This window comes from Haliaeetus leucocephalus, unplaced genomic scaffold, assembly GCF_000737465.1.
Source record: "Haliaeetus leucocephalus isolate CR32 unplaced genomic scaffold, Haliaeetus_leucocephalus-4.0 Scaffold174, whole genome shotgun sequence".
Classification (NCBI taxonomy): domain Eukaryota; kingdom Metazoa; phylum Chordata; class Aves; order Accipitriformes; family Accipitridae; genus Haliaeetus; species Haliaeetus leucocephalus.
In genome coordinates, this window is record NW_010972610.1 from 1104818 (window position 1) to 1117454 (window position 12637).

The 12637-nt window shown below is 39.6% G+C and overlaps 1 protein-coding gene across 1 annotated transcript in view; it reads right to left on the bottom strand.

Moving 5' to 3' along the window:
- Window positions 1-12637, bottom strand: part of ADAMTS12 (ADAM metallopeptidase with thrombospondin type 1 motif, 12) — a 170744-nt gene that overhangs the window by 30897 nt on the left and 127210 nt on the right. Inside the window, exons 16-17 of the mRNA XM_010563992.1 lie at window positions 7610-7854; window positions 6082-6223 (exon numbers count right to left, since the gene is read on the bottom strand). Of these exons, the coding sequence (XP_010562294.1) occupies window positions 6082-6223; window positions 7610-7854 (387 nt within the window). The remainder of the gene's footprint in view (window positions 1-6081; window positions 6224-7609; window positions 7855-12637) is intronic.

A 12637-nucleotide genomic window follows, 5' to 3' on the forward strand; every position in this document is an offset into this window, starting at 1 on the left:
ACCTAGAAGGGAGGATTAAGGGACTGCAGCCCTGTGCTCCCATTAATACTCTTCCCTGAGGCATTCAAGCTCCAGGGTACACGATGTGGAAGTAGCTGCATGACTGCAGCATGGCTGGATGTGGCTCTCCTCTGTCCCTACGCGACTTCAAGCAGTAGAAAGCCTTCTGGTTTAGTGCAGGACTCCCAGTGAGCAGTGCTCTGTTTTATGCTATGAAAAATGTAACTGGAATAGTTACAACCTTCCTGCTAGTTGTAAACAAAGCAGTTGACAGAAATATGTCAGAGGCTATACATTCTCATAAAACATTTGCTGGTTGCTGGCATCAATAAACTTATTTATTCACACAAACAATTTTTATTATGGAAGTTATGTGAACTCCCACTGCAGTTTCAAAATCTGGAAAGTTTTGGGATGGATGTATGTATTTAAATAAGCCATAAATGCACAGGCTTTTCATCATGGCTGTATATATTTCAGTTCCAAAGTTGGAAGGAACCCTATATGCATATATTGATACATACATGTATATGTGTGTATACATGTAATGACATAAAGATACACAGATTTTTTTTTTTCAGCTTGAGCAAGTTGAACTAGAAAACATTGCAAAAGTAGAAAACCAGCCACCTCACACTGACCCTGCCTACCAAACATTTACACAGTTACATAACTTAAATGTGTAATATTCAAGTCACAGATTAAAAATTCTAAATATAGTTAAAAACTAAGTAAAATTGGGAAACCTAGACACTATTTCTATAGGGCTCTGAGAGAGTAGCTGTGTTCCTCCTTTCACCTCTTTTTACTTCTCTCTGACCTCAGTGGTAACTAGTCCATGCTGACAACTGTTTTGCATGCACACATAAGCTGGCTGTATTCATCAGGACCTTGCCTCTGTGATCATAATCCCACTGCAAAGATCTTGCTTCTTCCTCTGGAGTGGGAACATCCCACTCCTTTCTGCTCACCTTACCACTCATTGCACTGTAGCCCTTCCCATACCCATGTTTCTTTACACAGAGGCGTACCATCTCGGCTCTGTGAAAAAGCCCCTACAAATATTTCTGGGGAAAAAAGAGAAACCATGAATGACAACAGTCAGACCAAACAATGGTCTTGATTTCACTAAATCTGCTCAAAGATTGCTTCTACCCCTCTGTGCCACTTCATCCTTAATGCAGGACTTTTCAGATGGGAGGTTGACCCACTCAGCTTCTGATTTTTCACTTAGTTTGCAAAAAAGGTGCCAGTTTAAAATCATTTGTGTGTGGAAGGTTTTTGAAACAGAGATTAGAAATCTGTTGGCTGCATAGCCATCAGTGTGGTCAAAATATAGGCTGAGAACAACAGAAATGAAGGACCAGAAGCAAACATACAAAATGTGTATGCAAAAGAGCATATTTGATTGTAAAACTAATTTGAACATGTAACTGTCACAGTTGTGCATCAAATCAGATACTCTGCAAGGAGTTCACTTCAGTATTTGAATGAACAAATTATATTCAGTGCATGCACAAGTTAGGTACACAATACAAGAGCCAACCGTTACATTCTTGGTGTTATAGAACTTAGACCCATAATAGCGAAGGAAAATACCGTGACGTTTGTTTTCTAAAATCAATGCTTCAAGTTTAGTACTACATTTCAGTTCAGGAACAACTGGAGGTAATTTTGCAAAGTAGCCCTGTAAAGGATTTAGAGGGCACATAACAATTAATGCCCAAACAAACCTTACAGTTAAGTCCTTTTGCAAAGCTTCGAAGGTTTGCCAATTACTGATGTTATCTATGGAGAAGTAAATTGTTGAAGTTGCCTAATATTCTCCCTTAGTTGCAGCTGGACTGCGATTTACTCCTTGTTACGTTCTCAAAGTACTTCCAAGGAACATGATTAAAGCCTTTAGACAAGGAAGAAGGATTTATACTTGTAATTTCTAATTGACCATTATTTAAAGAATGAATAATGGATAGTTAGTCTAGAACAAAAGCTCAGTGGGCATTTAAATTAATCTTCCTATAAAAAAGCTTAAGAGCTTTACATGCTGTCTTGACAGTAGGATCTGGAGGGACAGGCTCTCGGCCAGAGGGTGCAGCAGTTTGCAGGATACTGTGCGGTGTGCGCACATGCTGACTGCAAAGCAACTCCCTTCTGCATAAAGCAAATAGCAGACAGAGTCAAACTGCCCTGCAGCGAAGACAGAACAAGGCTCAGGATTTTTACTATAAATTATCCCCTTCAGCGTTAGTTTGCCATGAAATGGATTGCTGTGTAATTACCAAACTATTTTCTACATTGCAAACAGGTATCAGGTATTGCAATGTGTTCTCCTTTACCCTGCATGCAGTATTAGGTATGTCTGCTACAGAAAACATTGATTTTTCAGACAATATTTTTTCCCTGTTAAATGGTGTTACTGTAGACTGGCCAGAGCCACTCTTTGAGACTACAAAAGACGGGCACATGAAGGAAATGAAAGAAAAGATGAGCACATTTGCATCTTCTCTTTTTCAGTTGCAATGGAGTTGGGGAAGGATATGGGTCAGGGCACAGTGTGGTGCTACCTTGAGGCCAAGAATCTTTTAGAAAATATATTTAGGGAGCTGCCCTGGCTTAATTCTGAGAAGGGACAGCTTCAGTCTACAAAGATACTATTCATCACTGGGACTTTTTCCAGGTACATTTCCCTTGGATAAGAAGCTGTATCATAGGGCTAAACCTGTGTTTTTTCTCTTAGGACAGATGAGGCTTTCATGCATCAGTCCATTGCTGTGCCTGTAGCCCCATTTGTCACTCCCTAACTTAGCTTCACTCTCTTGGCTCCAGAAAGCATTTGCTTGCATTGTCCTGCTCTCTGTGGCTACAAAAGGCTAAACTGTCCTTGCATTTACTGCTACCATATTGACCAGTTGTGGTGAGAGGCCCTATGCCGAATCTTTAGGCAGGTCCAGGTTTGCCAAGAGAACAAAATTCTAAGTAAGGATCAATTTCTCCCACTGGCTGTGGCCGTCAAAAGTTAGTTCAATAGTTCACCTTCCTTGCCCCTCCCTTTTATCCTGAAAAACTATTGGTTTATTAGTCACCAAATCGTAACTGCAAAATTCCTTGAAGGTTATTTTACTACTACGTTTAGTCTAAATAAATGCAACTTATCTCCTGGACCCCCACTGTAGGCTTGTCTTCAGTAAGATTTGTCATGCAGCACACTAATAGCAGAAGATGATCTTGCCTACTTCAATGCACTTTATCTTACAAACCTTTCAAAACTCTTCAAATGCCTGAGATTTGGCACAACAGGTCTGTTACTGGCAATGGCAATAAATTCTGAATCTAAACAGAGTGTACGTTCAGATAAAATCAATCTCATCATTCAAAGCCAGAAAGAAGTCTTGTGGAAGTCAGAGAAGGGTGTTACTTAATCCAGCAACATTGGGAACATTCAGTTCTGCTGTTATTCTGCCTCCTGGTGCTGAACTGAACTCGGGGCGGGGGGGGGGGGATCAAACCACAAAAATGCATAACCGTGTGAGACTTTCTGGTTCTAGGTTAACGATCGCTACCATGCCCATATTCCCTGCTAAACATAGCAAGACTTTTAGAGTTTCCAAATTTCTGTAATGATGGAGAGTTAACATTTTCCAAATACACCGTCCCTGCTGCTACACCCTTTTTTTATGCAGCAAAGCTCCAGGTATTTTTGCTGATGTGTTTCTGCTCTGATCATCTGGGCATAAACCTGCTATATTACTGCACCAGTGTGGTGCTTAGGAGGGCCAGCTAGCTCAGATTCAGTGCCAAGCTAATATGACAACAGCACAGGTGGTCCACATTCACACAGCCCAGAGCACCACCAGATTAAGCATCAGGTACCTACAGAACACTGCAGACGGACTAATACCAGAGCTCCCCTGGTTCAAGTGATGCACTGAAGCTCTGTGCCAGGGTTTCTCTTTTTTCTGGGCAGGGAGTAAGCGACAATACCCTGACTGCATCATATATTAGCAGATCACATCCTCCTTTAAACCAGTTCAGTTACTTCTATAAATATATGTATGTAAGAGGAAAGAGAGCAAAAGGTCTATTAATTTATTTTCTCCTGTCCATGAAGGAATGTAGAGCACTGGGAAGGCTTTCGTGCCCGTTTTGAACTGTGATGCACCTCTTGGTCCCCCTGCAAACTCATGTCAGTAAGTCCACAGTCTTGCCTGAAACATATCATTTCTACTTAAGCACAGAAAAAGCCAATGAGCTCAAGAAATATTTATTAAGAGCTCAAAGACAGTAAACAGGGGAAGCCACTTATTAAATAAAAACTGAAGAAAACCTCTATCCTGCAGTCCTCTATTTAAGTAATCCATGTGGCAGTTAGAAATCAAAGCCAAGTCACAAAGTTCTTTAGCCAGAAGGTAGTACACAGGGTTATAATTCACTTAGTGAGAAACAGTTCCGGGAAAAGTGCAGCTGATGTAAAAAAACCCCAAACCAACACAATAAACAGTCTAATAACACTTCCCCCCCCCCCCCTTTTTGTTCCCACGCTAATTGTTACATTAAACACTATTCACAACTAGGTATCAGAACTAAAATACACAGCATGCAATTAAGCAAAACACTTGTTTTGGGTACCTATTTAAAGAAAATGTTTTGGTTTTTTTCCTGTTAACCAGAAAGAACATGGTGGTTCGTGCTGAGAGGCTCGTCTCAAAAAAAAAACCCCAAACCAAACCACATTAATATTTGTACAGACATAATATATAGATGTATAAACATCTATATAATATGTCCATTATATATATCAAAATATTTTTTTAATAATATAGGAGTGGTATTGGGATGGGGTAATTTACACTACTCTTCTAAAATTATTCTTTTAATCTTCTAAAATTAAGGCCATACAGTGTCCTTTGTTCAAACCACTGGAAATGCGTTATTTCAGTATCTTCCCCAACAGGAAAGATCAAAAAATTGTTACTCCTGTAATCATCACTGCTTCTAGACTCCCAATCGGATTTGTTACAACATTTGTCTTTTTCTTTCCTTCTGGAAAGTAGTTAAAGAGGGCAATTATCAGAAAATACAGACAATAGCCTAGCATTAGAAAGAGAAAAGGTTTATTTCATGTTGTTTGTCCAGTGGCTGTAACATTGATCTTCTACTGTTCTGTACTGTTTTCACACAGACAGTCAAAGAACAAGGTTCCCATCCTATCTCCAGGACCCGTCTTCTGTCCAGTGAAACTCAGGCACTAATTCAGACAGAAGGCTGCTGTCTCCTCCCCCCAGGTGCAGACTTCCTTTCACACACAACATTTTTCTTATCTTTTAAAAATTATTCTTGCAAAGTATGGGCAAAAACCTTTACTTTTGTAAAGAAACTTTCAGTCTTTTTATCATTATTGTTGGTTTACTGCAAGCATTATCTCATTGATCTGTTAACTGCTTTAAAGAAAGTTTTCCTGCTAGCATTTTCTGTGTGTTACCAAAGGCAAACTTCTAGACCTGTTGTTAATCCTACTTCATGGGTGTCATTCTGCTTGTCTGGTTTAATATGCTTCACAGAGCTACCATATAACTGCAGCTGTTCCCAAGCCATTGTACTGAGAGTGGCAGAGACATATAAGTTCTCAAGACTGATTTAAATAAAGTAATTATTGAGAAATACACAAAAAGCATTGTTGCTTATCAAGGCAGGACAGAAATGAAGATTATTTTTTGTAGTCAACATATTGGAAAGACTCAGTAGGGAAACAAAGGCAGGTCATAAATTAGTATTGCCGGGAAGTAGGATTATTGTGAAAAATATTGACAATGAATTATGAGGAAAAGAAAATTGTAGTTTTTCATTTTGGTTCACAAAGGTTGAGAATTTCAGGGCAGGTGTTATAGAAACATATTTGCCTTAAATGCTTTAATAACATTTTATTTGAAAGCCAAAGTACATTATTGTAACGATGTGATTTGATTTCCCATCAAATGCAGCTTAAAGCATTTACCTCTTTGAGGATGCTATCTGGATTACTTAAAGATGAGATTTGCCAGTAATGAAGACAAATAGTAACAGAAAAAGGAAGTGAGGAATTACCTCTTCCACAGGTAACACTGCAGGCTGTCCAGTCTCCATACTGCCAGAAATACTCTGGCTCTCCAATCTCATTCTCATTACTTTCTTCTTTACGTACAGTATATTCATAATGGATTCCAGGGTTAGTTTCTTGAAAAAGTAGCTGGAAAAAGAGTGTGGTTTATTTAATTACTTATGATTTTAATAATCTACTGGGCCAAAGCTTTCAAAGCGTGAAAACAGAAGAATCAGCAAGGTTTAAAGCAGCCCATTTTGAAGCCTACTACCAGTTCAGAAAAGCAGACTAGCAAAACTTCCATTTGTGTGCTGACAGTGGGATATGTGTATCTTTCTAAGAAAGTTGCTTGTCAAGCACTTTTGCAAGCACAGGTGGGAGTAAGTGGGTCAGCATAATTGGTATGCTATTGACTGTAAGAAAAGATAACACAAAGTCCATCCAAGGCACTGCCAAATGTGCTGCTGATTAAGAGCTACTGCCTATCACCATTATAAATAATAATTTCCCTACTCTTCTGAAATAGCTGTTACAAAACAACCACTAGACCAGAAACCTACAGACTTTATTCAGACACTGCTTTAATAGTATTTTCAGTGTTTCTGGATTAAGAAGGAAAATTCCAATTGAGAAGAGCCACTCAAGAAATTTACCATTTGGCTGATGAGAGTGAGAAAAGAAAAACATCAAGGGATAAAAGACTTCAGCAATGAACTTCTACTCTTCCTCCTAATTGTTTCTTTGGCCTTGTTACTGAAAGTGAAAATTGAGCAACCACTAGATGTGCCCTCTCACCAGACATTCAAAGTGTGAAAGTGGCTCCCATCACACCCCTAGTACTTCTTTTAATTGCATGGTGGATACACCAGCAAAAAAACCAGGAAAGATACATTCAGAGAACAAAGGGGCAATTTAAAACTATTTTTGCAGAATTAACAGAAGCTGGTTACGTTTAAGTTAGAATCTATAAAGCAACATAAAAGAAACAAAAGGGAGCAACCCCAGTGGATGCTAAATGGATCCATTTCACTTACCATAAGCTATTAATTCATTTTTCTAATGCTGCATTTTCTCACTCAGTGTAAGCTGTCACTTCTGTCAGCCTTCCCTAGCTCTCACTGTTCACAGCCTGGCATCAGCTCTCTTTTTGTGATAGTTACTTTTCATGTGGGTCTGCTTGACATCACAGCCACCTGCAGGTCTAAGCTGGCACAAGACACAAGGAAGTTTGGGCAAAAGATTGACCAACTACAGATGGCAGGGTACCTATTCTAGTGGCACCACTGGATTATACCAGCCTTTAATAATCACCAGACTATGATACTGGACACTTATTTTCAGGCAGGATGAACAACCCTCTCAAGCAAGGTGTTTATTTCTCTCTAAAATAGCTCAGCTGATTTTCACAAGACAGCATGCTAATAGAGTGGTTTATATACAAATGCACGTATTTTTCCAGCCTCAGTTACAGAGCCCCAGCACATTCTGCTGCTATCCAAAACCAGCAGGTTCTGCTAGTGATCTCCTATTTACCTGAATCCATATTGATTCATTGGTGGGTCCTGGAGCAGTCAGATTTTCTAGATCCCCTGTTCTGTCATACTGAAATACCGTGCCTGCCACTTTGTATTCACCATTCCACTGGATGATAAAGCCTCCATTCAGGTAATATTTTTCTGGGTCTTTGCTTCGCACAGCAAGGAAATTTCCTGCTTCTGCAACTTCCATGACTTTGATTCCCCTTGCACCTTTCGGAATTAGCCCAATATCAACATATCCTAAGAGACAAGAAAGGTTTATGGAGGTGAACAACAAAAATGTCACTGCATTTTACTTATGCATAAGATTATTAAAACATCAGCTTTGCTTGAAAATATATACAAATGTGCTATCACAGAGCTTGTATTTCAGTTAGCTAGTAGTGTGACTTTCCAAGCCAGGTTTTCCAGTATCAGTTGGGGAATATGAATACACATTGTGTTTAGGCAGTAACAGTGGCATTTAGAAGGGATATGGAGGTGAATGACTTTCCGAGCTGCACCAGGGAAAATCTACTCCACAGATGACCATCAACATCTCCATAACCACACCCAAGGGCTCTGGCATACTGCAATGTGAGTAATCTGGAGAAATGCCAGGGAGTCCCCGCAAGTTAACAGTCCTTTGTGGGAAGGGTCTTTTCAATTTGCAAGGAACTTTTTCATCTGTCACCAATGTACAGGTATGTACATAGTTCCATGTACCTTCTCAAATTACTACGATCAGCTGAACACGTTTTTATAAACTACTGATTTTCATAAGGAAGTTCAACAGCTCTTCATGTATAAAGTTATCTGTAAAAAGTGATTTTTGGTATGTGTGTTAAGAATAGACCCAGAGCATCTATTACAGAATTTTGTTTGCACAACAGGCAATCTATGACATCAGGCTCTGTGCTTCTCACCTTACAGGGAACTGCTATTGCTATTGCTACTGAACTGTAAAAACAGGAAATTCACGTAGAAATTTGAACACAAACTCAGATTGCTTTCCTGCTGTTTCTCCTGGCTGGGCTTTAGAAATTGGATGGATGACAGCTCTACAAGCAGGTGCCCTGGGAGTGTGAGCTGCAGTTTGTGCTGGCTTACTTCAAGATTGGAACATAGGTTGTTCCCCAGTTCTCATCACACACTGCTGAGGTCATGAATTAAATTCTGAGACTCGCATCCTGTTCACCTTTCTTGTGAGATAAGCTTATCACCTTTGATTGCTCACTCACGAGTGAGATAAACCACACTGGGCATACTAAGTGATCTTCAGTATAAACACTCTCCACCAACCAGAAGTACTTAAATGCTGTACAACAACCTGTTGTCGTAAATAAGTGCCCCAAAGTTTTAACATCTGAATTTTCTTTGCAGCTCTTTCGTGGGGTGATAAGTATTGGTTCTAATGTCCTATGTTGCTTATGGTACAAAAAAGGATCTGTCTACTTCAGGCCCTTCCTAATTACATTAATAATATTTTTCCAGTTATTAATGTTCAAGAGGGAGAGTTTTCTGGATATCACCTTTTGCAAGTTTCCTACACTGACTGTGGAAATTCAAACTTTTCAGTCTTTCATATGTCAAGGGAACAACAAAATCTGGAGGATTACTGAACAACTTCTATTATAGGAAACAAGCGGTCTAGGTCTATTATAAGTAACCAAGTTCTAATGATTTTCCCAAACGTTCTATTCATTTAGTGCAGAGGACATGTGTTGTGAACACAGTGTGTGATCGTTTAACTAAAGACTTGATTAGAAGGCATACTCACAAGTGGGCCAAATTAACACAGCATGGAAAATCTTAATTGTGTCACATCCTGAGAGTTTGGCTTTGCAATGTTGGTGTCCTTTTCCAGCAGGTTTTTTTTTCAGATGTAATCAGAGTAACATTTGTTCAAAACACAAAGTATAAAACCAATAAACCATAATTTTCTTTCTGTTGAAATAAAAATTTGTATCCTCTCAAGTTTTTGCATAATTATTTTTGTCTGAATCACCTGCTGTTGCTCATAAACCTGATTTTAAATGTATTGCAACTGTCTGGTGATAGATGTTACCATTTGGTCAATGTATCATACTCCCTTCTCCCTGGCCCTCCCTTTTTTGACTAGCTAAATTACCTCCTGATTTCCCAGAACCTCAGACTAATTTCCAATGAATGTTATCTGCTTTCGAAAGCAAAGCTAATCACCAGCAAGCTTTTGAGTTTGTACTCAACATAATAAATTTTTGTTTAAAAATGATGTGGATAGTGTTTATATAATTGTTCCTAGTTACACGGTTTCATCTGATAAGGATCTAGAGATCTGAGATGCAATAACAGTCAAAATGTCAGCTGTCTAACCTACATGCTATGCTCATTAAATCCTGGAGCATCCATACTGTGGGTGCTACCACACACTCATGAAATGGCAACTCTCAGATGCTATTAATCTCTCCCTTTTTAATTGAAATTAAATCCATATGCTCCAAACACAGATGAGACTACAACATGAATAAATTCATGCAACCCTTGTTGTAGGCACAGCTCCAGCAGGACTGAAGAGCTTGTTTCTCTTTTCCCATTGCTGTGAGAGAGGAGTAATTTCACTCAGGTGGTTAGCACAGTATTGCAGGTCAGATGATAATCAATCTCCTTACCACAACAGCTCCCATCCTGCTCTCCAGTTTGTTGTACCCGTGAGGTTCTCTCTCTTAAAAATACATGCTCCTGAGGCACGATTTTCCTCTAAGCCAGGCTCTAGGCACTACCACAAGAATATTACGTGGAAGACAGCACAGGATCCTGGTGGCATATTGGGTTTGCAAGTCAAGGTACAGTTGCATACAGCCTTCTCATGGAATAGAGGGAGCACTGCAGTGTGTGATGGTAATGGGAAAAAAATTGTAGTCTAGAAACAGACTCCTAAGTGATGATCCAGGAGACCTTCCAGTCTCTGAGATAAATAACTGCACCATGGCTATGTCCAGCCTCCATCTTGGGGATCTGATCCTCACAACTTCATTCCCCCTTTTTGTTATCCATTTACTCTACACTCCCTGCACTTGACACAGTCCTAAACCCCTGCCCCTTGTGCCTCAGTCTTTCTCCTACTCCAATGCTTCTCCTCATCCAGCAGCGCAATTTATTCCCCTTCCAAAAGACTTTGCACACCTTGCAAACATTCTGCTATACACAATACTCCTTCACAGTCATCACAACAACGTGAATAACAGGAATTTTGACTTTTAAATACTCTTACCTCAAAATAAAAGCACACTTCTTCTACCTTAACATGAGAGCTTGTGACTTCTTTGCCCAGGCCTAGACTCTGCTTTGCAATGCCCTGCTCGTGTTGCAACCTTTCTGCCACAAGAGTTCTGCTGAAGCAACTTGTATGATTTTCAAATGAACCTCCTGAAAACGAGGTGCAGACCAGATACTTGCTAATATTAGTGTTAGTAGCTGAGACCATCTGTGCACATCAGACCTCTGATTTGTTTTCCATCATGAAACTCTAATGGAATCCATTACACAGACAATGCTGCCATTCTTGCAGCTGCGTTGGGAGCCCCTGGACTGCTATTCCTATTTTGCATCCACAGGAAACACAAAGAATTTTAAAGAAAAACCAAGTAATAATACAGATCTTAAAAGTTTTCTTTCTGAACATGAGGCAGTAAGACTTCAGGTAAAACTGATCACCCTCCCATGCAGTGAAAGGCTGAATTACTAAAACTCTTTCCTAGCATTTCATTAGTCTGGCCTGGCAACTTAAGTCAACTTGCAGACAGAATACACACTGCTGCAGCACCAGACCCAAGAAAGGCCCTGCTTGACTCGGGTTCTGAATAAAGCTTTAAATCAAAATATATTAGCTTTGATTTTCTATTTCTCAGTGCCATTAAACATAGAAAAAACTCTTCAAATCTTCCTTGCCAGTGACTGGCAGCATGCTTTGGTCCAGTTTTGTTACCTATACTGAATTTATGAGCCTGAAGTCTTTGTATTTACATAAAGTGTTCAGTAGCCACTCTGACGTAAATCTGTATTGCAAGACAGAATACCACAGTACTTGTCAGAGACAAAAAGAATCCAGATATTGTGAACAAAACCATTTCCCTATTCTCAGTAAGCATCAGTAAGCACCTGTAAACATCAGCAAGATCCACATGCTGTCTTAAAAGCTGAAGAGCCCACCAACCTCTGTGTTTCCTGACACTTTTTCTTATTTTATCTGCAATGGAGTCAATGTCTGTAGAAGACAAAGCATCTGCAGAATCAATCCATTTTTTGCTAAATCTAAAGAAAGCAATGAAGTAATTTTACTTAACACTCAGTATCCCTCAGCAGTATCTGTCAGGGATGCCTATTGATTCTTGGGGCATGAAAAACTAAGTGAAGATAAAACACAAAATGAATTTAAATAAAATAAAAGACACTTATTCTCCCATGTGTTATAGTACTGGACCCTTTTACTAAAACTGTCATTTGAAAATAAACTTCACATCATCTGCAGCCTTGGAAAACCCACACACAGCCAAAGGCAGAGTGAATTTTAGAGTAGCAGAAGCCAAAGATCAGAGGCTGGAGGATTACTGTAGTATTGGAGGAGAGGAAGCTCTAGATTTTCCTTTCTAAGTCTCACACACATATACAGCTTGCACTGCTGCATGGTTGCAGGCATCTTCACAGTTAACCTGTGGGATACGGCGTAGAGGAAAGCCCATCCAAGTACACAGTACAGAAAAAAACCTGAAATAATGAAAGTGCTTTTCCCTCAAACTTTGGAAAATCTTATCAAACCAGCTCTAAATTATTAGCACAAATCATATTTGTGCAAATCAGAATTATTTTATGAAAAAAACACAAACACAAAAGCCAGCCAAAGACACACCTCACCGCAGTTTCTCCCTCCTCACTAGCACGGTATCAATTATTGCTCTTGAGACTTCTCATCTCTGCACCAGCCTCCTTCTTCAGCTGCAGACCTTGCTCTGAGCATACTCTCCAGTGCACCACCTTCTCACCTCTCCCCTTCCTGTGCTGATTT